Below are 25,084 nucleotides of genomic sequence, written 5' to 3' on the forward strand. Positions count from 1 at the left end.
ATGGGCAGAAGAACTACATGCCAGAGAGGTTATAGTCATATAGCTAAATAGAAGCAGGGCCAAGACTAGAACTCAGATCCTTTCATGTGTTTCTTTCTTCCAGGTCATGCGGCCATACAGCAAGCCTGCTTAGAGATAATTCTCTCATTCGTTATTTACTTGCTACATATTTATTGAGCTCTTATGTCTCAGACACTATTCTGTATCAGTGGTTCTCAAGCAGAAGTGATGTTGGTACCTTGGGAACATTCTTCAATGTCTAGAGATGTTTTTAGCTGTTACAAGTGGGGTGGGTATGCTAGTGACATCTAGTCTGTAGAGGTCAGGAATGTTATTGTCTGTATGTTCTATAATGCACAGGATAACCTCCCACAACAAAGAATTAGCCGGCCTGAAGTGTCAACAGTGCTGCAATTGGGACCCTGTTCCAGATGAGCAGATACTTACTCTCATGGAGTTTATAGTTCAGAGTGGGGAGACAGATGACAGTGTATATCATACATAAAGAAATTAAAGGCCATGTCAAAAAGGTGGTATGATGGGAAAGAAAGATAAGTCAGAACAGAGTGAGAAGGAGGGCTGGTGGGCATTGTGGGTGATGAGGGGAGGAAGGACTACAATTTTACCCTTTGGGGAGGTGAATCAGGGAAGGAAGTTTTGCCTTGGAAGGTTTAGCTCCACGATTTCCAATGACCAGTGCTTTGGGTTCAGCCCATTGAACTTCACAGGTCATCCTCACGTTTAAAAAACATAAAACCCTTCTGAACAAAGGGACATCTTAACTTCCAAATGAAAATAGAGCACGCTGTTGTGGGCTAGAAATAATTATTATTTTCCACCCCTTTTCAGGGGTGTTTAAATTCTCTTTCTCAACACTGTCAGTGCTCTATCATCACGAATGCAGGGCAGTGTTAATTCGATGCAATGTGTATTGCTCATTGTCAACTTCTCACTTTTCTCCCAGAGCAAAAATAGTGTGATTTCAGCTTCTCTCAAGAGCATCGAGAGATTTTTTGGTTGCTCAGAGGTTTCTGTCTGTCTAGGCTGGTTTCTTAAACTCAACAGAAACAACTGTAGATTTTAATGTCTTGGGAAAGCTATAGTAGTTGATGCTGGTAAAATTCAGGTCAGTGAAATGGTTCTTACTATATATGTTTTTATATATGTGTATATACACACATACATGTATCTACACACACATACATGTGTCTATGTGTAGCATACGTAGATATACACTTAAGATCTCACTGAAAAAGTCAGCCTAAAATTGTGGTTTTGGTAATTTGGTAGGCGTGTACTTGCTCTTTTGGTCTTGCTCTTGTTTTTGTACCACAGTTCTTTACCAAACATTGGCACCTAGTAGGCACTCCACAAATGTTTGTTGAATGAATAAACAAACTGCAAAAATCAGTTTGAGATTACTGGATTCCAAGTTATTTTTCTATGTTCGCATGAACTTACTTACGTCAACTGAAACACAACTTGGCAAATACAGAAGCATATTCTTACGCTGGTATGACTGTGGCATAATCATTCATTTCTAAATCTGTTGTTTTTTTTTTTAATTTTTAAAATTATTGCCAAGGATATGAGTTGACTTATGGGGTTTCTGAATCCACCAAGCACAAGACTCTTGGTAATTAATACTTTTTCTGTATACTTTTAACCTAGGGAGGGATTATTAATCAAGAGAATACATTTCAACAAGCATCTTGATTCAAATGTATTTACATTGACAGTATTGAAGATATTATGCCCAGTGCACCTTTTTATTTTGGGTGCCATTTATTCTATAGAAGAACTGTGTTGACTAGTTCACTGGATGTGTGTCCATGTTTTTATTTTTTTTCCCCCTCATTTTTTTTCTTTCAGTGCTATTTCTTCACAATTGAGTTTGGCCTTTGCAAGCAAGAAGGGCAACTACGGGCATATGGAGCAGGACTACTTTCCTCCATTGGAGAATTGAAGGTATGAAGCTGTGAATGAAAATATCCTTCCTGAGCAAACTGGTTCAAGGTCATGGAAAATATTGATTTGTTTGTCTGAGCAGTTCTACTCATCGGTACGTCATAAATATTTGATACAGGGGATGTGGCACCTCAGATGTGGGTGCTGACCTAACTTTTTGCACTTCTGAAAATGGGTCATGCCTTTCTAGGTGTGTGGTGTGGCTCTGATGGACGAGCAGCCATGTGCACAGATCAACGGGAATGACAAACGTATGCTCGAGTGTTGAGTAACATATGACTGGCCTAAATTTAGTACTGAAAAGTGGGCAGCAAGTTAGCAGTGATCACTTCATTGAAATTTCCTTATAAGGATAGCTTGGCTATTCTCATTTCTGTTATCCCCATGGCTCCCATGGACTCCCTAGAATTTCCTTTCCAAGGGGAATTTGAGATTATGTTAGCTTCTGTGAAATTAATGTGTATTAAAACGTTTGTGGACATATACAATTTGGGGAAAAAAGCTGAAATATACCTATGTTCAGAGAGGTAGCTAATATGTGTAGTGATGCTTAGGGAATGCTATTTTTTTGCCTTAAAATATAGCAAAATGCTCGTTTATTCAGAAATGTTGGGGACTGGATCATCTGATCATTTAAATCTTTTGGTTACTTAAGAAGTGCTGTCTATACCACTGGGGGACAGCAAGGTTTGATGAATTTAGAATGCAGTGTGATGTATAATCTGGAAGTGGTACTGAAAATAATTTAATCTTTCTTTGATTATCCAGACTAAGATCGGGATTATCGACTATCTTAGGGTTTTTATTTGGGGTATTGATTATCCCTAGAGTCGAGTAATGATTATTGGAACGTCTTGGTTGTTTATATTCTTGAAAGATATAATTTTCCTGTACTTTTATTAAGTCTGTTTGCTTTATGGTGCCATTTATTCATTAATTCATTCCTCAAACATTTGATTGAACACCTACTATGTACCATGTACTGTGCCAGTCTCTAGGGAAATAAATAATGAAGGAGGAGGAGGAGGAGCAGGAGAAAGAGAAGGAGAAAGTAGAAAGAAGAAAGAAAGAAGAAGCAGAAAACAGCTACCTCAGACACTTAAATAGACCTAATTAGTATTGTAGGTGCTTTAAACATATTAACCCACTTAATTCTCATAACAATCCAATGAGGTAAACAGTGTTATTATCACATATGAGAAAACTGAGCCATAAAGACATTAAGGAACTTCCCCGAGGTGACACAGCTAATAAGTGTTGGAGCTGGACCCACGTCCAGTGGACTAGGCTCCAGGATTCCAGCCAGTAACCAGTAGGCTGTCCCGCCTGGGATCCCTGTTATCAGAGAATTTACTTTCTAGTGCAAGGGGGTAAGCAGCCAATCTGTTAATGCAAACTGTGACCAGTGTGCCTGGCACTTACTAGGCCGTGCCTGGGAAGGCTCCTGAAGAGGGCCTTGCTGCCCAAGCGGATTCTTGAGGAGTGGAAAGGATGAATAAGGGGAGGATGAGATGCAGGAAATAGTCCGGACAGCATTGTGTGCTCTCATCAAATCCTGGCCCATTTAGGAAGCTGCCTGAGGCTCTGCATGGCTGGAGTAGTTGATAACATTTAACATGACAAAAGCCTGATGTAATGTGGTAATTTATTTTTTTTAAATCAAATCCTCAGCCACAAAAAAAGCATTTCAGTGCCGTGACCAAAGCCCACAGCAATAGCATGATGTCATATCCCTGTAAGACCCATGCCTTCTGTGGAGTGCTTCTTGATTTCCATGAGAAAAGAATTAGAAAACGATGTGGCTCTTGAGCTACATCTATTTACATTCTCCTCAGAAAGTTTATAAATGATGCCAGACACAAAAGAAACAAATCTCTCTCATTGCCCCAACTTTCGACAGGGCCGTCTAATCAGGTTAATGGGGCATGTGTAGGCAGCATTGGGGTGAATCTGTTGTTTTTGTTGCTTTTGGTGTGGACGGAAAAGTCTAGAAATGGAAATCAGCCAGGATGTGTACACCGAAGGGCATTGTCTGCCGTGAATCTTGTTCTGGTCCATCACCTCTGGTCATTAGCATTCTTCCATTCTCAAATTTCTACACTCCACCATCCCAGTGATTGCTACTTTGGACCATTCTTACAATTCAGAAATTCTTTCTCCGAGAAGTATCTTCTGATTGTTCACAGAGAATACATAACACAGGATGCTTTCCATATCCCCACCCCTCCCCTCATCTCTGCCCCGCTCTGTGCGAATGTCTGGAACCCTCACACAGCTTCTGAGTACTTCTGGCTAACTGTCGTTTGTGGGGACAGATGATAATCCTGAACCCGGGGAGGGCGGGGGATCACTTTATTGATAGCACCGCAATAATTCACATTTATCAAACACATTTATGATTTTGAATGCAGTTACCTTTTGCGGTAAAGTCTTTCTTGTTGTTTTAAACTGCAGCCCAAATGTAGGTCCCAGCTAAGTTGTCGGAGGTTTGGGTGCAGTCTTTGTCACTTTTACATAAAAATTCGCCTTCTCTCCTTGAACAAAACACGTTTTAAAATTTGTTCTGTAAAAGGCTAAAATTTCTTGGGCGTAGATGTTGCATTACAGTGCCGGTCAAGGACTCCCAAGTGGTGTATCTCTAGCTCAGAGGATAACTTTCATTTTTGCCTCTTATTTTTTCGATGATTACAATGCTTATTTTTTGACAGCCTTTGAAGACAGAAACAAAATAAATAAGGAAAAGCTTGTAAAAGCTGTATGTGAGAACCACAAAGACTTCTTTTTTTAACCTCATTAGTGGTTGTTCCCTCTCTTACCTGTTCTGTGATGTACTTTCAGGAATTCGAAAGGTGTGTCTGGGTAGGGTTTTCCATATCTTCCACACTCTGGGTGGCAGTTAATAAGGAGATAAATCATCTGGAAATCTGACTTTAATTTAATTTAATTTTTTTTAAATTTACATCTAAGTTAGCATATAGTGCAACAATGATTTCGGGAGTAGATTCCTTAGTTCCCCTTATCCATTTAGCCCATCCCCCCTCCCACAACCCCTCCAGTAACCCTCTGTGTGTTCTCCATATTTATGAGTCTCTTATGTTTTGTCCCCCTCCCTGGTTTTATATTATTTTTTCTTCCCTTCCCTTATGCTCATCTGTTTTGTCTATTAAAGTCCTCATATGAGTGAAGTCTTTCTCTGAAGTGAAGTCTGTCTCTGAAGTCCTCATATGATATTTGTCTTTCTCTGACTAATTTCACTTAGCATAATACCCTCCAGTTCCGTCCATGTAGTTGCAAATGGCAAGATTTCATTCTTTTTGATTGCCGAGTAATACTCCAGTGTGTGTGTGTGTGTGTGTGTGTGTGTGTGTGTGTGTGTGTGTGTGTATACACACCACATCTTCTTTATCCATTCATCCATCAATGGACATTTGGGCTCTTTCCATACATTGGCTATTGTTGATGGTGCTGCTATAAACATTGGGGTGCATGTGTCCCTTTGAAACAGCCTACCTGTATCCCTTGGATAAATACCTAGTAGTGCAATTGCTGGGTTGTAGGTAGTTCTGTTTTTAGTTTTTTGAGGAACCTCCATACTATTTTCCAGAGTGGCCGCACCAGTTTGCATTCCCACCAGCAGTGCAAAAGAGATCCTCTTTCTCCACATCCTCACTAACATCTGTTGTTGCCTGAGTTGTGAGTGTTAGCCATTCTGACTGGTATAAGGTGGTATCTCATTGTGGTTTTGATTTGTATTTCCCTGATGAAGAGTGATGTTGAGCATTTTTTCATGTGTTGGTTGGCCGTCTGGATGTCTTTTTTGGAGAAGTGTCTATTCATGTCTTTTGCCCATTTCTTCACCGGATTATTTGTTTTTTGGGTGTTGAGTTTGATAAGTTCTTTATAGATTTTGGATACTAACTAGCCCTTTATCTGATATTTAATCGTTTGCAAATATCTTCTCCCATTCTGTTGGTTGCCTTTTAATTTTGCTGATTGTTTCCTTTGCTGTGCAGAAGCTTTCTATTTTGATGAGGTCCTAGTAGTTCATTTTTGCTTTTCTTTCCCTTGCCTCCGGAGACGTGTTGAGTAAGAAGTTGCTGTGGCCAAGATCAAAGAGGTTTTGCCTGTTTTCTCCTCGAGGATTTTGATGGCTTCCTGTCTTACATTGAGGTCTTTCATCCATTTTGAGTTTATTTTTGTGTATGGTGTAAGAAAGTGGTCCAGGTTCATTCTTCTGCATGTGGCTGTCCAGTTTTCCCAGCACCACTTGCTGAAGAGACTGTCTTTATTCCATTGAATATTCTTTCCTTCTTTGTCAAAGATTAGTTGGGCATACGTTTGTGGGTCCATTTCTGGGTTCTTCATTCTGTTCCATTGATCTGAATGTCTGTTCTTGTGCCAGTACCATACTGTTTTGATGATTACAGCTCTGTAATACAGCTTGAAGTCTGTGTATTGCTTTTTAAAGTAAATGTTTATTGATTTATTTGGAGAGAGAGAGAGAACAGTGGAGGGTGGAGAAAGAGAGAGAGAGAGAGAGAGACAGGGAGGGAAGGAGAGGGAGGGAGAGAGAGAGAGAGAGAGAGAGAATCCTAAGCAGGCTCTGCACTGTCACTGTAGAGCTCAGCATGAGGCTCCATTTTTACTAACGGTGCTGGTTTCAGGAAAAGGAAGGGCCCGGGACTGGAGGTGTGAGCCATCTGAGCAGGGGAAAGGTGGGAGAAGTCTGGAGCTATTAGCACTAACTCTAGTCACAGACAAATCGAAGATGTTGTTTGAAGCGGGAATTTGTTCCTTGCCCCTGCAGGAACTTATTCAAACCAATGAAACTTTCAACATCACTGAAAAAAAAAAAAAAGGTGTGATGCTGTTATCACCCAGTTGAGCAATAGGGATGTTGGTGGCACTTTGTACTTGGTTAGCAGGAGAGACATTTGGGGAAATTTAAAAAAATATATGCATACATGCATATCTACATATATAGAAGTATATATTTGCTGTTCAGATGCGGGGAGGAAGGAGAAGATGATTGCAGTGTGAGTGTAAGAGTGTTTGCAAATTCTTATTCAGAATCTAGGGCCCAAACTACCTCTAAACCTGATTTCACACTTGAGTTTTTTCCCAACTTAAACCAGTCCTAATATAGAGGGTGAGGATCACAGGATTTATGTGGAGAATAGTTGAGATAATAACCCTGTGTCTGCAAAGGCAGGTGGCTGGGAGGAAGGAAGATTTTAAATTGGTGAACTTGGGGCAGGCACTATTGTGGTCTGAAACCTGGAAGCCTCATAGCTAGGGCTGTGTTTCCTTGTCTATGGGTTCTGGACCCAGCGGGGAGAAGAGCTGTATCAATGGTGGCAGGTGTGGCTGAATGCCTGTGTACACCGACATCATCTCCACACTGAGGTGGCAATAATAACTCAGCATACGGTGTTTCCCATGTGCCAGGCACAACCCTGCGGGGGGGGGGGGGTAGATACTATTAGTAGTCCCATTTTTCAGAAGGATACTGGAATAGGCTTCCAAAGGTGTAATAACTTGCCCAAAGTCACATAGAAACTTTAGGTAATAATTAGGTTCTAGGCAACTTGATGTGGAAAAAAGTTTTTGTATTTAAAAGGCTGTAATGGCAAATAAGTCTTCATTTGTGCACTGAAGGGTTGTGTTGGGAAGTGTGGGAAGGCCATGCCTAGGCCATGGGAAAGGTTGCTATGGTCAATTTGTGCTGCCTGGGAAGAGGGGGGAGATGACAGGGAGTGAGGTGTACCTGCAGGCCCTTTAAATTTTTTTAAAAATTTATTTTAGAGAGAGAGAGAGAGAGCATGTGATGGAGGAGAGGGGCAGAGGGACAGGGGATAGAGACAGTTTTAAGCAGGCTCCACGCTCAGGGTGGAGCCCATTGTAGGGCTTGATTCCACAACCATGAGATCATAACCTGAACCTAAATCAAGAGTCGGACATTCAACTGACTGAGCCACCCAGGCACCCCTGTAGGACCTTTTAAAATAATATTGTGAGGAGAACTTTAGAATTCATGTGGATCAATCTTTTCAGTTTTATCAAAGAGGACACCCTGTCCTGATGGAGAAGTCTGACTCATTCGATATCATGCCTCTGGGACAGCTGTGTTTAGGACCCAGGACTTCTAGCTCCCAGTCCTGCACACTTGTCTTTAGCACTGTTGGTAAATACAGAACAATCCTTCTAGACAGCATTTAGATGAGAGCAGCTGATTCTTAAGCACTCTTGCACTTTTAAAATGGCTTAAGATGAAAAGACTGTCAGCCACATTCTCTCAGCCTTATAAAGCCTCTGTCTGCCAAAGTCGGATAAATTCTTGCAGACCTCAGGATATCAGACTGCTAACACTTTGGGAAGGATTCGCCACAAAGTCCCTGGGGACATCAAGTAGTGTGACTTCATGTTTACAGAGAATCCACTCTGGACATAGTGGGGAAGCATGGAGGCTGCTCCCTCACATGGAGGCAGCTTAGAGATAGATGCGGACGGGAGCTGAGAATCAAACTCAGTAGGGCTCCACTCCATGGGGCGTGAGTGGAGACATGGATGCTATTTCATAGACTTTGGGCCACACTCTAGTATTCAGAAACAGGAACCTCATAGGCTGCATGGATGTTCCTGGCAGTCATCCCACAGGTAAATAAGACCACTTACAGGTGTGAGCATCACCTCGTTTTTGGCCTCACCCACTGGTTGCCCCCCAACTCCAGGCTCTTATCATTCTCCAGGCGGCTAATCTTTGGGTACCACTATCACCCCCATAATTGTAATAGCCAAGGAGCAGCACTGGTCCCATACCCCATGGATGGAGGGGTCCCCAGTAGGTAATTAGCATATCGGACACAGCAGGCCCCTGAGGATAGACTGCGTTGTTGATAGCTTAAAATAATCAGCTCCCAGTTTTTCCTTTGATTGTTACATTAGGCAAATGTGATGTGTCTTGCCTAATGGTCTTTGCCTCAAGTTTTATTCTGTGAATCCACTGACTTTACTTGAAGTCTGGGGCACAGCGCTTGCCTTCTGGCCTTTTTCTTGGTTTACTCTCCTCCCCTTTACTAGTTATAATAACTAAATGGGCTCATCTGAGTATCCAGTGGAATTGTCACATGATAATTCTTTCTAAAACTCCACCAATTTCAGTCTGTGTTATTGTATACACACATTCTGGAGGCCTCCTTTACACATGGTGGCTGCTGGGTTGCTAATGGCTTACCAAAGCCTTTTAGACCCAAGCAGATGAGTTTCATCTCCTTCTTGTGCTTGTATTGACCCAATGAAAAGTCTTGGGCTCAGCAGGGATGCCCTGCCTGAGGGAGCAGAGGTTTAACTGTTTTCATGGTCTGTTTGGCTACCACTCTCCTCATGCCCCTGATTGCGAGCATGAGAACATGGAAAGATCAAGGACACTGAATCTGTCACTGTCCTTCCTTACATAGATACCGGTGAAGGGTGAGGTAAAACCCACCTCGAGTACATGGCTGCAAAGAAAGCCGCTTCTAATTCTGAAAACCACAGCAAGTCAGTAGGAGGCCTGTTCTTTGCAAAGGAGCACCAGCTTTCAGAAAAGGACATTTGTTTCTTGAAACCATGAAGTTGTTTTTAAAATGTGGACAGAATTATTAGTCATGTGGAACCCAAATCCCCTGATGTTCATGGCACTGGATTGAATCTGGCACAAATGCATTTCAGGTGTAGTGACCTTCTGCTTTTAATGAAGTTGTTCTGTGGGCCAAAAAGAATGAATGAGTTCATTCCCAGAGGCCCTCTGCATTCCCTGATTCATATATGCATTCATCTGGACAATGCAACTTTGCAGGAAAGCAAATCACATGCAGGTGGGCCCTCGTGCCCTTTCTCTTGCATGTTAGTCCTTTGGTCTGCAATTGTATTTTCAAACTTAGGGCACCACAGCCTTGTTCGTGGAAGACTACAGCAAATCATCCCGTGCATTTTGAAATTGTTGGGGGTGTACCAAGAATTTGAACAGGAAAGATTTTTCAGCATTTCTCCAGGAAACTTTAGCAATCTACCTCTTGTACTGAGAAGGAGAAAAGTGCTTTGGGTGGAACCCAGATGCTGGAATGAAGTGTCTTCAGAAATCATCCATCCCAAACCTCTCATTTACAATTATGGAAACAGAGGCACAGAAGAGAGGCCAAGGTTACCCAGCTTGACAGCAGTAACATTTAGAGTAGAGCCTATTTTCTCTCCGTTCAAGACAGTTTCTGCTGCCTCTTCTCTCACTCTGCTTCTCTCCCCCAACTAATTTACCCTTTTAATTAAGAAAAAGACAGAATCCAGAGGAGTATTTCTCGAAATATAGTTCACAACCACTGGAGTCTGAATCACCTCGGAAGCCTTTAAAATGCAGATTCCTGAGATTTATCCAGACTTGCTAAATAAAACTGAGGCCTGGGTATTTGCATTTTTCCCCAAGCTCCTCTGTCATCCTTATGCACATGAGGTTTGAGAACCATTAATCTAGGGACGATAAATAGGCAGGTGGCACGTGGCAGGAAGTGACCACTAACTTTCAGCATCAGTGAATGTATCTTGAGAAGACAGTCATCCATTGTTTCTTGCCGTTCTCAGTGCCAGTCATGTAGTGAGTTGAATGGAGCTAATGATGGTTCAAAGAGTAATTACATTGGCTTCCCTGTTTTCCTAACGCCTTCTCTGTGCATAAGTGTAACTATTAATATTAGCTCCCTTTTCCCACCTGACAATATTTATCTGCTGTATATTGCTCTGTTGTACTTGCTGGAAGGGAAATGAATGCTTTGCAAGTACCCTCAAATATACAAGCCCACTCCAGACTCTGTTGACACACAGTGCCTGGCCTCAAAATGTCTCACAATGAGGCCACAAATAGTTCAGTCAGAGTCCCAATTACCTTTCCACGCAGGTAATTATTACTTCTGCCATTTAAGTGAAATTTTAGTACACTGCTTATAGCAATAAATTTAGGACCATATTTATGCTGTCTCCTTGCTTCTATTCATAGCATAGATTTAAAATTCCATTTCTTTTGGGATATAGCTCTGAACTGTCCTTCCATATGAATTTGTCTGATAATACATAAAATAATACCATAATCTCATTTTTCCTCTCAGCTTCTAACAGACTTAAACAAAACAAAACCTCTAACACGCATTTTACCCTGCATTTTTAGAGAGTACTGTATTTCATGGCAGACTAGTAACTGAGCAGCTCTGTAAAAATACTGAGTTGTGTTATAGAACTATGACATCATGGCACTTTGGAAGTCTCATTATCGAGTTTAATGGGTTTCGTGGTATATTTTGCAGCATGCTCTTTCTGACAAGGCATGTGTGAAAGCCTTTGACCCAAAGACCACTTGCTTACAGGAATGCCTTATCACCACTTTCCAGGAAGCCTACTTTGTTTCAGAAAGTTTTGAAGAAGCCAAAGAAAAGATGAGGTAAACTTGTGTTTCTTCCATCTCCAGAAAATTACATTTTATTTTTCTGGCTCTGTTCCTTCCTTCTATCTGTATCTCCTATACCAATGACAGTTGATCACTTATCCCTCTATTTCTGTTTATTTTGCAGGGACTTTGCAAAGTCAATTACCCGTCCCTTCTCTGTGTACTTCAATCCCTATACACAGAGTATTGAAATTCTGAAAGACACCAGAAGTATTGAAAACGTGGTGCAGGACCTTCGCAGTGATTTGAACACAGTGTGTGATGCCTTGAACAAAATGAACCAGTATCTGGGGATTTGATGCCTGGGACCATTGTCATTGCCAGAATGATCTTTCTGGGGCTTAGGAGCAATTCAATCAATGTCATATAACACCAATAACTCTCTGAGTCATGGCTTGGCTACTGAGCATGCAATTCTGTACAATTCTGCATATCTCTATCTACTTGTAATTTACTGTGTTAATGTGTGAAACACCATAAAGAACCCAATGACAGATAACCACTCATTGTTTGAAATATTGTAACATGTTTAAATGTCTTAAGTAGATTTGACATTCTTGCTTGGTGTCCTTAACCAAACTGCAGCTATTTAAAATTTGTAACAAATGCCCTCTTATGATTCTAGCTTATTACTTTTTCTTTCTCAGATCTGAGCTTTTCCTCTGTGTTCATTAGATAAAATGAAAATAGCAGTGAAACTGTTTCTATTTTCTATAGTATCAGTGTTTCCACAGCACTATTTGAGATAAACCCAGAATTGTGTGAAAACTCCCATCACATTAACAAAAGATACAGTATTCTGTTTCAAAAATGAAAACTAGTGAACCCACTGGTTGGAATGGTTTTTAGGTTGAATATTTATACAATGTTAGAAAAGAGAACATTTTGCAAATGGAACATGTAGGTGGCATTGACCATGTATAAACTGAGTTGTGGCATGCTTTCCAAAGTATTTTGGAAGAAAATACTTCCAGAAAGGACATTAGGAAAGACTAAACAATGGGCAGAAGGTCTTGGGACTATGAATTTTATGTTGGAATAAAGAGAATTATCATGCTCAGGTGTTTAATCCATTTGTCTTAGAGAATAATAATATCATAGAGCCTGGGTTTCAAAACTGTGGAAATTGCGTCTCAGAGAAGTTAAGTGATTTGCCCAAAGCAGCGGTTAATTGTGCACTAACATTTCCAGCCCATTGCATGTCACTTTTGGATTGCTAAATTCAACTTGGTATATTTGTGTGTAGTAGAGAAGAGAAAACTAATACTTACAAAACTATGTTAATCGCTAAATAGGATTTGGTTTTTGATCAAGGGCTTCCAACAGCACAGATGTTTTCTCTCACGGCCCCCAAACCAAGCCAGATCTCTGAGAGTTTGTCCAGTTTGCCCAAAGTTTGGGCAAATTTGGGCAGATAATGGTGATGCACCACAAATCTCTAGTCATCTTTGCCGTAAGAGGTATAATCAGGTGACTAAGTGAACAAATAAAAATCTGAATGAGTGAATAAGTTTCGTCTGATTCTCTCAACAAACACAACCACTGTTCCTCACATTGTACTTTTGTCATGCAGAATGCTGGATGGATGAAGGAAAGGATGGGAAAAAGAGATGAGAAAGGTGACAAAATGACTTTTAAGTTAGCAATTCTACAATATTTGCTTAAGCAATTTCTAAGATGTTCTTTTAATAACAAATGGCATGTGATTTCAAACGAATTCATACTCATATGGGCCCATTATGAGTCAGAAATTTTTGTACTAGATGTACTTGGGAAGAACATGAAAACGAGTGAAAATATGCATCAGAGAGAGGTAAAATGAAAAGAAATCAGAGGTTTGAATAGTGGTTCCTTAACTACTGAGGGTCTTTTGTTTCTGAAGGATTCTCAGAACAACTGAGTTTTGGAAAGGGATTTGGTAGACAGAATGTGACAGTTACGCAGTTTAAATGCTATTTTAAATGGAAGAGATAGTGCCTTGAGAGATTATTGGTGGTAGAGAAGTGATGAGCAAGCTGAAGCAAAATGATCTAGAATGATCAAGTAGTTGCATATTTCAGTAGTTTTATAGATTCCAAACGACATAGTTTCTTACATCTTGTTTTGCTAGGTCTAGATGACCCTGAGTAATTATTTACTTATAAATTCTAACCTAGAACAATAACCCAGAATAATAAGTCCAGAAAGTTCCAGAACTAGTTGCTGAATTTTCTCAAAGAGGAAAATTGGCTAAGAAACTCTTAATGTCTGCCTTCTGCCTTGTTTTCATAATTTGGTGTAATAAGTAGCCATCAAGGTTGTCCCTTTTAGCCCCATGAGAGGGGAGGTTCCCAGTTAAGTGGACTGGAAGAAGAATTATATTTAATTGTAAACAAATTCCCTCAACAAAAATAACACTTGAGCTATCTTCTGATTGGCTTTTTCTCCCCACATGTGCAAAATCTATGTTGTTTCAAAAATAGAAGAGTTGCAAAGTAAATAGGCTTTCCCACAGAGCTTATATAGGTTATCATATAAGGTGGAGGGATTACATGATTCTTTTTAGATTTGTTCTCCATTTGGAAGAGCAGTAACCATGGTTTTCACTGTGTGAAACAAAGGAATCATGGTTTTCATTTGTCGTGAGCATTTAATATGCAAATGCTATTACAACTAATGGTGGGAAAAATCCTATAAAATTTAACAGCCATCATAGGAAAAGTGTTGGCAGAAAAAGTTCCCAAATGGAAATAGTACAACCAAATAATCACAGCTAGCTCCTTGTCATATTTGATACCTGCTTAGTATAACCATCTGTCTCACTTATGACTCATGACTTAAGGCTAAATTAAGTAGAATCAAGGGCAATTATAAATTTAAAGATGCTTGCTCACTGTCATCTCATTGTGAATTGCTACTTTATTTTGACTTTGCTGCTGACTTCTATAACCGGCTAATCAGAAACCAACCCAAGATTCCTGGCAATACCAGGTTTCTTATGCATCACACATTGGCAAAAGACAGCCAGAAATCTAATTAGTCCAGTTTTCTTCTGGAAGCATTTTTGTCTGTTACAAGTTAGGGTCAGGCATCCAGTGTATGCTTGGATGATCAGTTTATTTGGCATGATGAGAGCTTAATAGATTGTTCATAAATTGCATCTTATAAGAGTAGGGAACTTTGACCCAACCAAGTTGCTATTTTTTTTTTTTTTTTTTTACATTTGTGGTGAGGGTTGTGGAGCCTTGGGTTTCTGGCTTAGTCTCATTTATTTACTGTGTAATTTAGAAATGATGCTTTATGGGGATGATATATGTGTTCTTGTCTTTCTTGCACATAGTAGATGGGCCTGTGCCTAATGAATGCAAAGTATTGCAACATTTACCAACATGAAAAGTCTAAAATGAAAAACAGTGCGCTTTAACGTGGAAGCAAATAGAAATACAAGGTTTCATTTTCAAATGGAGTCATGGCTCACATCATCTCATTTTCTTCATTCGAGAAGGAAAACATTAACACACGATGTAGTTGTCCTCCAATTCATTTGATCTAATTTTCAACTTCTAAAGAATCAAGCACTGATGCTTACTCTCATGAACCTTGTCTTACTTATAATGAAAAAGAAAGCAGTCCAGAGTATTCTAGTGTGTCTGAGTTTTTTTTTTTTTGTTTTTTTTTGTTTTTTTCTTCCTCTTCAATTTGCAAAGACATTCTCTTATTTTGGGAAATGATTCTTATGCAGATTGCCATATTTTGGGAAAAGGCAAGGGAATTAATAGTGAGATACTGCTTCTAATATTAAATTTGCATGTGTTCAAAATAAACCAGTTCTGGAACATGAAATGGTGATTCTTTATAATATATATGACCTGGGGCCTCAAAACATTTATTCAGTGGCTTAGACCGTATTAGGGACTGTATGAGACACTTTTCTAGACACTGAAGATATAGTGGTAAATAAGGCAGAGAAAGTTTATGCCCACTTTGAACTTATATTCTGGTGGGCAGATACAGGCAAAAAGCCAGATTATTTGAGACCACAGCAAATTCTATGAAGAGATTGGAGTGATAAGGAGCAATGGGCAGGAGGAAGGAATAAGGTGGCTAGGGTAAACTTTTCTGAGCAGATGGCATTTGACTAAGAACCATGGGATGAGGAGAAGCCAGGCACGAAGAGACCCATGGAAAGAATGTTTCTGGAAGAGGGGACAGCAAGATCAAAGCCAGTGGAAGCCTACAGAGGAAGGACAAGAGAGCAGCATGGGAGGCAAGGATAAGATAATATAGGGTTTCAGAGGGGGTCAGGTATGTTCTGAATGGAGTGGAAAGTCACTGGAGAGCTGTAGCAAAACAGTGACAGATCTGATTTACATTTTTAAGAGGTTACTCAGGCTGCTGTGTGGAAATGAATCCAAGGGGGATGGGAGGGTGGGGTAAAACCAATTAGGAGGCTATTGCAATGCTAGAGAGTCAGTATCTTGCTGGATCATGGTGGACGTTATTAAAAGTAGTAATTAAATAAGTTACATAGTTGGGTGGGTAGATTAGAACTGTCAGATGAAGAGTGGGGAAACTGGAAAAATGGTACCTGGGTAATCATTTGGAGAAGCATCTATCCAATGATACCCTGTGTCTTTTGCAAATACTTAAAGTTTCCTTTGACAAAGTAATATTAGATTAAACTTCTTCTGGCGAGCTTAAGGATAAAAAGCCATGCAATTTTTTTTTCTCATGACCCACAAATATTAACTGCATAAGCAAAAATGAAGTAGAAAATGAGGCATTGTAGGTGAACAATTGGTGGTGCTGACATTTAGGATAATTCAGGAAAAAAAGCTCCCTTATTTCCAAGCACACTAAACAGTTGTGTTCACTGTGCCATCCAGCCATTTCTGTGGGAATAGACCTCATAAAGCGAATCAGTTGTCTATTTCCACTATTCTTGCTGCCTTCCACCTCCCCAGATGTATATTTTAGATACCCCAGAAAGGTTCACTTGCTGTCATTTCTTCCTCTCTCCAAGAAGGACGGGTCTGGTGCAGCAGCTGGATGCACATTTCCTTCTTTGGGAAGATCATAGTGAGCCTGATGTTCAACCTAAGGGCGTCTGTGGTTATGGTGCCTGCAAACAGCATTCTCATAATCCAGTCTGGATACAGTTTTTATAATTGAACAACGGAAACATCTGACAGATGTGGGTAGGGTAATTTGAAAGCTTGTGGCACAAAGAAATCAAGTTCATTTTCTGTCAAAATCAAATCTTTAAAAAAGATGCAAACCTAGCCCTCATTTTTAGGTTGAGAGAGATAATCTTAATTATAGGAAGGTGCTGGGAATTTCCTGGTGCCTCCTTCCAGATCCCTTGCAGTCTCTTTACTTTTTAGCTTGTTAATTTTCATGGAACTAGCAAGATGCTGATTCAGTAGGTCTATTATTCCCAAAGGTTTGAAAACCACTGAACACATCTAATGTACAGCTTGCCCAATTTTAGGGAACAGCTAACTTCACAGGCGTTAATGAGGCCAATTATTGGCAAGTGAATTTGAAGTGAAGAACACATTAGGTTTGCCACTATAGCAGTTATTTGTTATCGGGATTGATTGAAACAAACTTCCTTTTGATCATTACATCTGATTGATCACTGCACATGGCATTATGAAAGAATGAGGTTCCCAAATCAGATAGATACTTGGAAGAAAAATCTCTACCTTGTAAGGGCAGAACATGTTCCCCTATCCATTTCAGTGTGAAAGCCTAGCTATTAAGCTGGAATGGATCCTAATTAGCCTCCTCACAAATCTCTAAAACTTTTTGGTCTTTCCTGTTGAGCAGAATTTAAAAGAAGCCGAAATTCCTCCCTTTCCCACGTATAGTCAATATCAAAGAAAATAACTTGCAGGGTAATACTTACTGCTGAAAACGAGTGCAGACATAGAAATCCTGATTTGAAGTGGCATTGGAAAGTATAATTTGATTCACCCAGCCAAATGATTACTGCAAGTGCAGATCATCAGCACAGCCTGCTCCAGCACATTTGATTGGTGATCAGCGGACAGCTAATTGCCAGACTGAGTCTGCCTCTTGAGTCTCTGCCTGGGAACAGAGGGAAAAGTCCCCATGAGTCCTACGTAGACTGGACGGAGGTTTTCCCACGTTGGAAATATGCCTTTGAGGGTGTTTGTCACTCTGCATACACTGGCCAGCTGCCAGTATCTACCAGTAACTGCAGCACCCCCCCTTTCCTTTTGTGAACCACCCACCCCTATGCTTTGTTCATAGCTTGGGTGAAGCTGATTCCACTTCCCAGTTCCAGGGATGGGCTCCTGGCCAAGGCTTGGTCAATGAGCTATCTTACAACAATTGGTGCAGGGATGGGCCATGTCCATGAGGTGAGCCATGTCCTGAGGTGAGCCCTGGCTCTTTCTGGAACCATTGGGAAAGAGGTGTGCTGCTTTCTTCTGTGACCGGAAGGTGGTAGTTTGTGAGTCTGGAATTACTAGGGGCCACCATGTAGGGAATGTAGGACTAAGATAAGAGATAGAGGCAATGTCTTAATGACATTGTTAAACCCATGGATTTAGCTGTGCCTGAAGCTAAATGTACCTTTAGACTTTCCAGGTCTGTGAGCTAATAAATGCTCCCTCCTCCCTTGCTCTCATTTTACTGCTGCTGTCACTGGCTCCAAAAAAGTACTAACGCCCAGGATAAAAGCACAAAAGGAGAGGCAGGAGATTTTAGACTTGCTTTCTTCACATTTTTCCACTTGGTTTTGGAAATCACAACTTCCTGAAGAAGTACTATTTATATCCTTCTGGCTTAGTCTGTGCCAGAGAAATATGGGATGTCTGACCTGTTTCGCGTCCTCGAGTGCTGGGAATGGTATGACGTCTTCCGGTAGGACGTGGCCAGAAAAATCGCTCAAGAGAAGCATTTAGTTGGGTTCTAGGTGGCTACTTGCAGTTCAATCGGTAGCCCATGATTTGTTCCATGGAAAAAGAATACCAAGACAAATTAAACTTAAGATACCATGGGGCGCCTGGGTGGCTCAGTTGGTTAGGTGTCGACTCTTGGTTTTGGCTCAGGTCATGATCTCAGGTTTTGTGAGTTCAAGCCCCACATCGAGCTCTGCACTGGCAGTGTGGAAACTGCTTGGGATTCTCTCTCTACCTCTCTCTCTGTCCCTCCCCCATTTGCACTGTCTCCGTATCTCTCAAAATAAATAAACTTTAAAAAATTTTAAAAAAGATACCTGTATAAGACTTTCTCATACCAGTTTTTTTTTCTTTTTCTTTTAACACCATAACTGTTGGGAGGATCTCGTTTTCAATGGAATTGAGCAGCTTTAAACAAAAATTCTCCCTCAGAGTATGGCAAGAGAACATGGGCTTTGGAATCAGATACACAGAAGTACAAAGTCTTGTTTTTCTGCTTACTACCTCAGTGATCTCTATAGACATATGGACACTTTCTGAGCTTCTGTTTTGTTTTCTGTTTTGTTTCTAAGTGGGATTGAAAGAATATATTTTTTATGGAATTATCATAATTAAATATTATATATATGTCTAACCATAAAAATTACTTAATAAATGTTAATTTCTTTCTCTTCTTGTTTTAAAATCTGTCAGCACTTAAACATCTCCAGCTCGTCCCACACTTGTAGATGATGAAATCATTGTACCTTCATGGCCCAAAGAAGTACGACACCAGTGTTATGGGTCATTGTTTTTATTTCTGTGACTTTTCATACTTTTATTTGACCAGATCTTAATAGAACTGACTGAATCTCATTCAGATGTGAATCTGTAGGCTTGTGATCATTTGCAAGATGGCCTTAAATCACTACCTGGGAATTCTAAAGCAATGGATGCTAACCGATTCAGTGGCCTCAGAGATGTTTTGCATTTCTCTGTGGACATCAAAATTTATATCTATGAAGTGGGAATAAAAATATAAAAGCCTGCTTAAATTAATGAAACAATATATAAGGTTGGAACTTTCTGGAAGAAACACGCTAAGCAAATCAAACTATTATTTGTAGTTCATTGAATCATGGCAAGTTGGCTCAGGGCCACTCTGCAGTTCTAGCTCAGAAAAGCTGAAATAGAGGGCAGAATGGTTGGTGGGTACATGTTCTAGTCACCAGTCCATGTATTACAAGGCAGGCCCAGCCAACCCATTCTATGTCAGAAGTACTGCATTCCCAAGGCTCTGTTTCAGAGAACAGTTGCTCGGGGCTGTCTCCAATGAAAATAAAGTCCTGGTCAGAAGAAACAAATTAAGTTCAGAATATAAATGCATTTTATTTGTAAAGCAGGAAAGGGAAGTGCTAAGTGAAAATAGGAAATTGGAATATTATGTATTGGGAGAGCAATTCCCTTCATCCTCATAGCTAATGGACTGAACAAAAAGTGAACAATTTGTTTCATGTGATGATTCACTAACGCTAAGCAGCAAGGTTTCTGTTTCGGAGTCCCATTCCACATTCAGCTGCTTGTTTTGTAGTGCAGGAGCACAATTATCTGTCTATCTATTGCACTGCATAAACAGGATGGCTGAAATGTATGTGAGGAATAACCGTAACTGCTTAAATCCTTCCTGTTAAAGGAAGGAGCGAGGGAAAGGCAATATGGAGTGTCTCCTACTTACCTTAAAATAACCATCTGTTTCCTTTGTGATGTCCTCTTCTCTGGAGAATTCACTTTCAGAAAAATATTCTAATATGGGAAGGGGAACAGTAGCTGGATTCAATTTTACTTTGAGCTCCATTTTTGCATCCTTTTCATCTTGGTTTTAAATGAAACAACTTTGAATATACTGTTCTTTCTAATCACCAGCGTGGACGGAGCAATTATCCTTGTGGTTGCCTTTACATGAGGATCTAGGTTAGGTGGGACCATAACTGACACACGGGGAGAAGGGACATTGGACATATGAACTGAAATGGATCCTCATTTCAGTAAACATTATAGTAAAATATTGATCAACTGTTAGCTTTGTTTTCCACCCCTGAACGTTTACTTCATTGACTTTTTTTTGTATTATTTGCATAATTTGGGTTAGTTTACAATGGGGAGCTTTATTACGTGTGACTCATGGAACCCAAGAACAGGGATGTAGTGGGCCTCCAAAAAAAGCCTAGTGCTGGTAACTGGAAAGACTTCAGAATTTTCTGTCTTCACCTTTGCCTTCCCTGCACATCTGTTTAATTCTACCTTTTGGAACTTTTTTTAATCTTCTTGAAAACCTGCAGATGGGATTTTCTATTTACCCATCTGCATGGTGGAATATGGTGACTTTAAAACTCCTGAGTTTTACATGTTATAGTTTTAGCTAAAGACAGACTCACTGCCTCTGAATTCAAATTTCATTAAAATTTTTTTTAAATATTAAATATAATTTATTGTCAAATTGGTTTCCATACAACACCCAGTGCTCATCCCAACAGGTGCCATCCTCAATGCCAACCATCCACTTTCCCCTCTCCCCGACCCCCCATCAACCTTCAGTTTGTTCTCAGTATTTGAGTCTCTTATAGTTTGCCTCCCTCCCTCTCTGTAACTTTCCCCCCTCCTTTCCCTCCCCCATGGTCTTCTGCTAAGTTTCTCAGGATCCACATATGAGTGAAAACGTATGGTATCTGCCTTTCTCTGCCTGACTTATTTCACTTGGCATAATACCCTCCAGTTCCATCCACGTTGCTGCAAGTGGCCAGATTTCATTTTTTCTCATTGCCAAGTAGTATTCCATTGTATATATAAACCACATCTTCTTTACCCATTCATCAGTTGATGGACATTTAGGGTCTTTCCATAATTTGGCTATTGTTGAAAGTGCTGCTTGATTTCAAATTTCAAATTCTTGGGAAAGAGAATCTGATTGATCTGGTGTGGGTCAGCTTCCATTCCTGGTTCAGTTGACTGTTGGCAGAGTGGAAGGGTAAGGTGGTTTAAATATAATTGCAGAGACCCTTTCCTGTGGGCAGGGAGGCAGTTCTGGGAGAAGATGGCATGGGCAGAAACCCAAATGGGTTTTTATAGTCCAGACTACAACTATTGCCTCGTTAAAAAAATCATTGTGCCTGATGGAGCTTGTCCTTAGGTCCTAAATGACCAGACTTGGGGTGGACCTTTACCCCCCATGTCTTATTTTTATCACTCCCTTTTGGATGTGCTAACTTCTCATCAAATGTTCCCTTTTTTGGAGTGGGTGAAGTGAGCTTATACTAGTGGTCAACACCACCTTTGGCCAGTCTATTCTCCCCCTCTCTACTCTTTACCCACTTTTGTATTTGACATCATCAATCTAACATGCAGGTTGGAAAGGTCCCTTGGTGGGCTCTTACAGTGGTGAGCAGAGAGGAGAGACAATGGAAACAGAGAAGGAGCATCAAGAAAAGTAGGAGGGTCATGAATGTGTGGTCCTAGAAGCCAAAGGAGAAGAGCTTTAAGGGTTATGGGGCTATGGACTCCAAAGAACCGAGCCTTCACCCCCTGGAGGTATGAATGTAGCACCTGTGTACTGGATGTAATCATGAACATAGCCAATCAAGTTCCATGCATATGGGCTATATGTTCATACTCAGATTCCTGCCTTATTCTAGGAGTGATGTTTTCCTTTCTATGGGAAATGAGATTAATTTTTTTTTGTGTTATATACACACACAATGGAATATTATTCAGCATTGAAAAAGAAGGAAGTCCTACTATATGCAACAACAAGGATGAACCTGGAGACTATTATGTTATGTGAAATAAGCCAACTACAGAAGGACAAATTCTGTATGATTTCTATTCTGTATGAAACCATATGGTTTCAGCTTTGCAAGATGAAGTTTATGTGATCTGCTGTATGACATTGTGCCTATACTTTTTAAACAAATTTTTAAAGTTTATTTATTTATTTTGAAAGAGAGAGAGCAGGGAGGGCAGAGGGAGAGGGAGAGAGAATCTCAAGCAAGTTCCACACTGCCAGTGCAGAGCCTGATGTGGGGCTCAAACTCACAAACTGTGAGATCATGACCTGAGCTGAAATCAAGAGTCTAAGGCTTAACTGACTGAGCCACCCAGATATCCCATCATTGTGCCTATACTTAACAACACTGAATTATGCACTTAAAAATTTTGGTGAGAGGGTAGATCTTATGTTAAGTTTTCTTACCAGAACCTCCCCCCACCACCAAAATAAACCCCCAATCCCCAAACCAAAACCAAAATAAAAATAAGAGGGCATGAGGAAACTTTTGAGATGATGGATATGTTTATTACCTTGGTTGTGGTGATGGTTTCACCATATGTCCAAACTCATCAAATTATATACATTAAATACATGCAGCTTTTTGTATATCAATTATCCCTCAATAAAGCTGTTAAAAATATAAATATATAAATTGGAAACAAGAAGATTGGATTATATAGCTTCTAAGACTACTTCCATTTTCAAAATTTATTTAACATATCTATAATAGTATCTGTAGGCCAGATTTTGTCCAGACTCCACAAAACCCATCTGCTCCTCTGTCATATGGCTGTTCAAGGTTTTCAGGTGTTTTCAGAGCTGATTAATCTGCCAGAAAGCGTATTAACATTCTCGAATATTTCTCAGGGTTTGCCTACCATATCACACCAGTCCCTTCCCTTCTATACCTCAGTCACTAATTGCAATTCTTTCTAACCATTTTTAGGAAGAGGCCAGTTTGAGTCACACAGGCAGACACATTTTCTTTCGTCTCAGACTCTTTTTAATTTTAGCTTTCTTTTCTACCTACATCCACAAGCAGCTCTGTCACGTTCATGGTGTGTTACTTTTCTATTGCTGCTATAACACTATTGCAACCTTAGTGGCTAGAACAACACAGTTTTCTAGGTTGGAAGTCTGGCATGGGTCTCACGGGCTAAAATCAAGGTGCTTATAGGGTTGCCTTCCTTTATGGAGACTGTAGGGGAGAATCTTTTTTTGTTTTTTTGTTTTTGTTTTTTTCCTTTTCCAACATTGTGATTTTTTAATGCACTTTTGGCTCATGACCCCTTCTTCTGTCTTCAAAGCTAGCAATGGTGGGTGGAAGCTTTTATTGCATCCCTCTGACTATGCTTCTGTGACCACATCTGTTTCTCTGACTCTTCTGTTTTACTTCCTCACTTTTAAGGACTCTTGTGAATACATTGGGTCTGCCTGGTAATCCAGGATAATATCTCTTTTTTGAGGCCAGCTGATTAGCAACCTTAATTGCATCTGCAACCTTAGTTCTTTCTTGTTATGTTACTTAAAATATCCACAGATTCTAGAGATTAGGATATGGACATTTTGGAAGGGGGCATAGTTTTGCTACCTTGGGAAAGCTAATCAATTTCTTTATCTTAAAATGGGATATTATTTTTCTCATATACTTGGTGCAAAGATGAAATAATGTATTAAATATTCATAGTACAGTGTCTTACACATGACAGATATATGGGGAAGAGTATCATTATTATTAATGTATTTTCTGGCACACCCAGACAAGAAGAATGGCTAAGAGAGAATTCTGTTAGAAGGGTTATTTTTCCTATTTAACCCCTCTTGTTGTAGAAAAAAATTTCAATATAACCTTTCTCCTGTGAAAAAAAAAAACAACACAAAAAACCCAAAAACAAAAAAAAACAATGCCTTTTCATTATAGGGTGTTGGGGAAATTACCAAAAAAAAGTAAATAAAATGACATGCACACCTACCTCACAGACACACTTGCTCTTGACATTCATGCTGTCTTATAGTCTTAGAGGTTTTATAGCTAGAAGCAACAGAAGCTCAAATGAGCTCAAGCAAAAATGGATATTTAGTGAAAGGACATCTGTAAAATTCAAGTACATCAAGAAAGAAGGGTTTGCTCTTTTCATTTCTCGAAGAGAGAATGTTTTCTTATCTTTGCTTCTTTTTGGTATTTTCCTGCTCTTGCACACTAATTTTTTCAGCTTTGGACATGCATGTGGCTACTCTAGTTCATGGCCTTGTATTAGTTCCAGTAAAGGCTGAGCTGCTGCATCAAAGAGCCCCCAAAATGCAGTGGCTTAAAAGAAGTTTATTTCTGTCTCTCTCCAGGGCGATGGGGCAGGTCTGCTCCATGCAGTCATTCTGGATTCTAGGTTTCTTCCATCTTTTTGCCCTGCCATTCCCGAGAGGGTTGACAGAGTCTGCCTGGTTGAAATTGGTTCATGGGCATATCCAGGTTTCCAGTTCGTGGGAGGGAGTCAGGGGAGCACCATTTCAGGAGAAATGACTCATCTTTCAAGTAGCAGATAATCCAGAAGTTGTATAGCTAGCTTCTACTCTTGGTGCTTTGATTTGAACTACACCACTTAACCACAATTTGCCACTAGAGGCTGGGAAATGTCAAATCTAGGTATGCTGCCAGGTGCCCAGCTACAACCCTATTGCTGTGGACAAAGGGGACTGGTGGATAACCAGCAGTCTCTGCTTTGACTTCCTAATTCAAGAACTCAAACTGCGGATCCTCTTTAATTCCAAACTCTCTTTAATGGGGCTCAGATTGGTCTACGTTGAGTAAGGTATCTGTTCTATTTAGTTAGCCCTCATCTGGGGAGGCAAGATCATGGGAACCATGGCAATATCTTAGAGGTTCTGGGAGAAGACGAAGAAGGGGAAAGGCATACAAAGTGCCCGTTTGTATATGAA

At 40.2% G+C, this 25,084-nt stretch overlaps 1 protein-coding gene across 1 annotated transcript in view; it reads left to right on the top strand.

Moving 5' to 3' along the window:
- Positions 1–12,944, top strand: part of TPH2 (tryptophan hydroxylase 2) — a 104,830-nt gene extending 91,886 nt beyond the window's left edge. The window contains exons 9-11 of the mRNA XM_045464679.1: positions 1,873–1,968; positions 11,298–11,431; positions 11,562–12,944. Coding sequence (XP_045320635.1) covers positions 1,873–1,968; positions 11,298–11,431; positions 11,562–11,736 — 405 coding nt within the window. The 3' untranslated portion in view covers positions 11,737–12,944. The remainder of the gene's footprint in view (positions 1–1,872; positions 1,969–11,297; positions 11,432–11,561) is intronic.
- Positions 12,945–25,084: the final 12,140 nt, after the last annotated feature.

The sequence above is a fragment of the Leopardus geoffroyi genome, chromosome B4, assembly GCF_018350155.1.
Source record: "Leopardus geoffroyi isolate Oge1 chromosome B4, O.geoffroyi_Oge1_pat1.0, whole genome shotgun sequence".
Taxonomy (NCBI): domain Eukaryota; kingdom Metazoa; phylum Chordata; class Mammalia; order Carnivora; family Felidae; genus Leopardus; species Leopardus geoffroyi.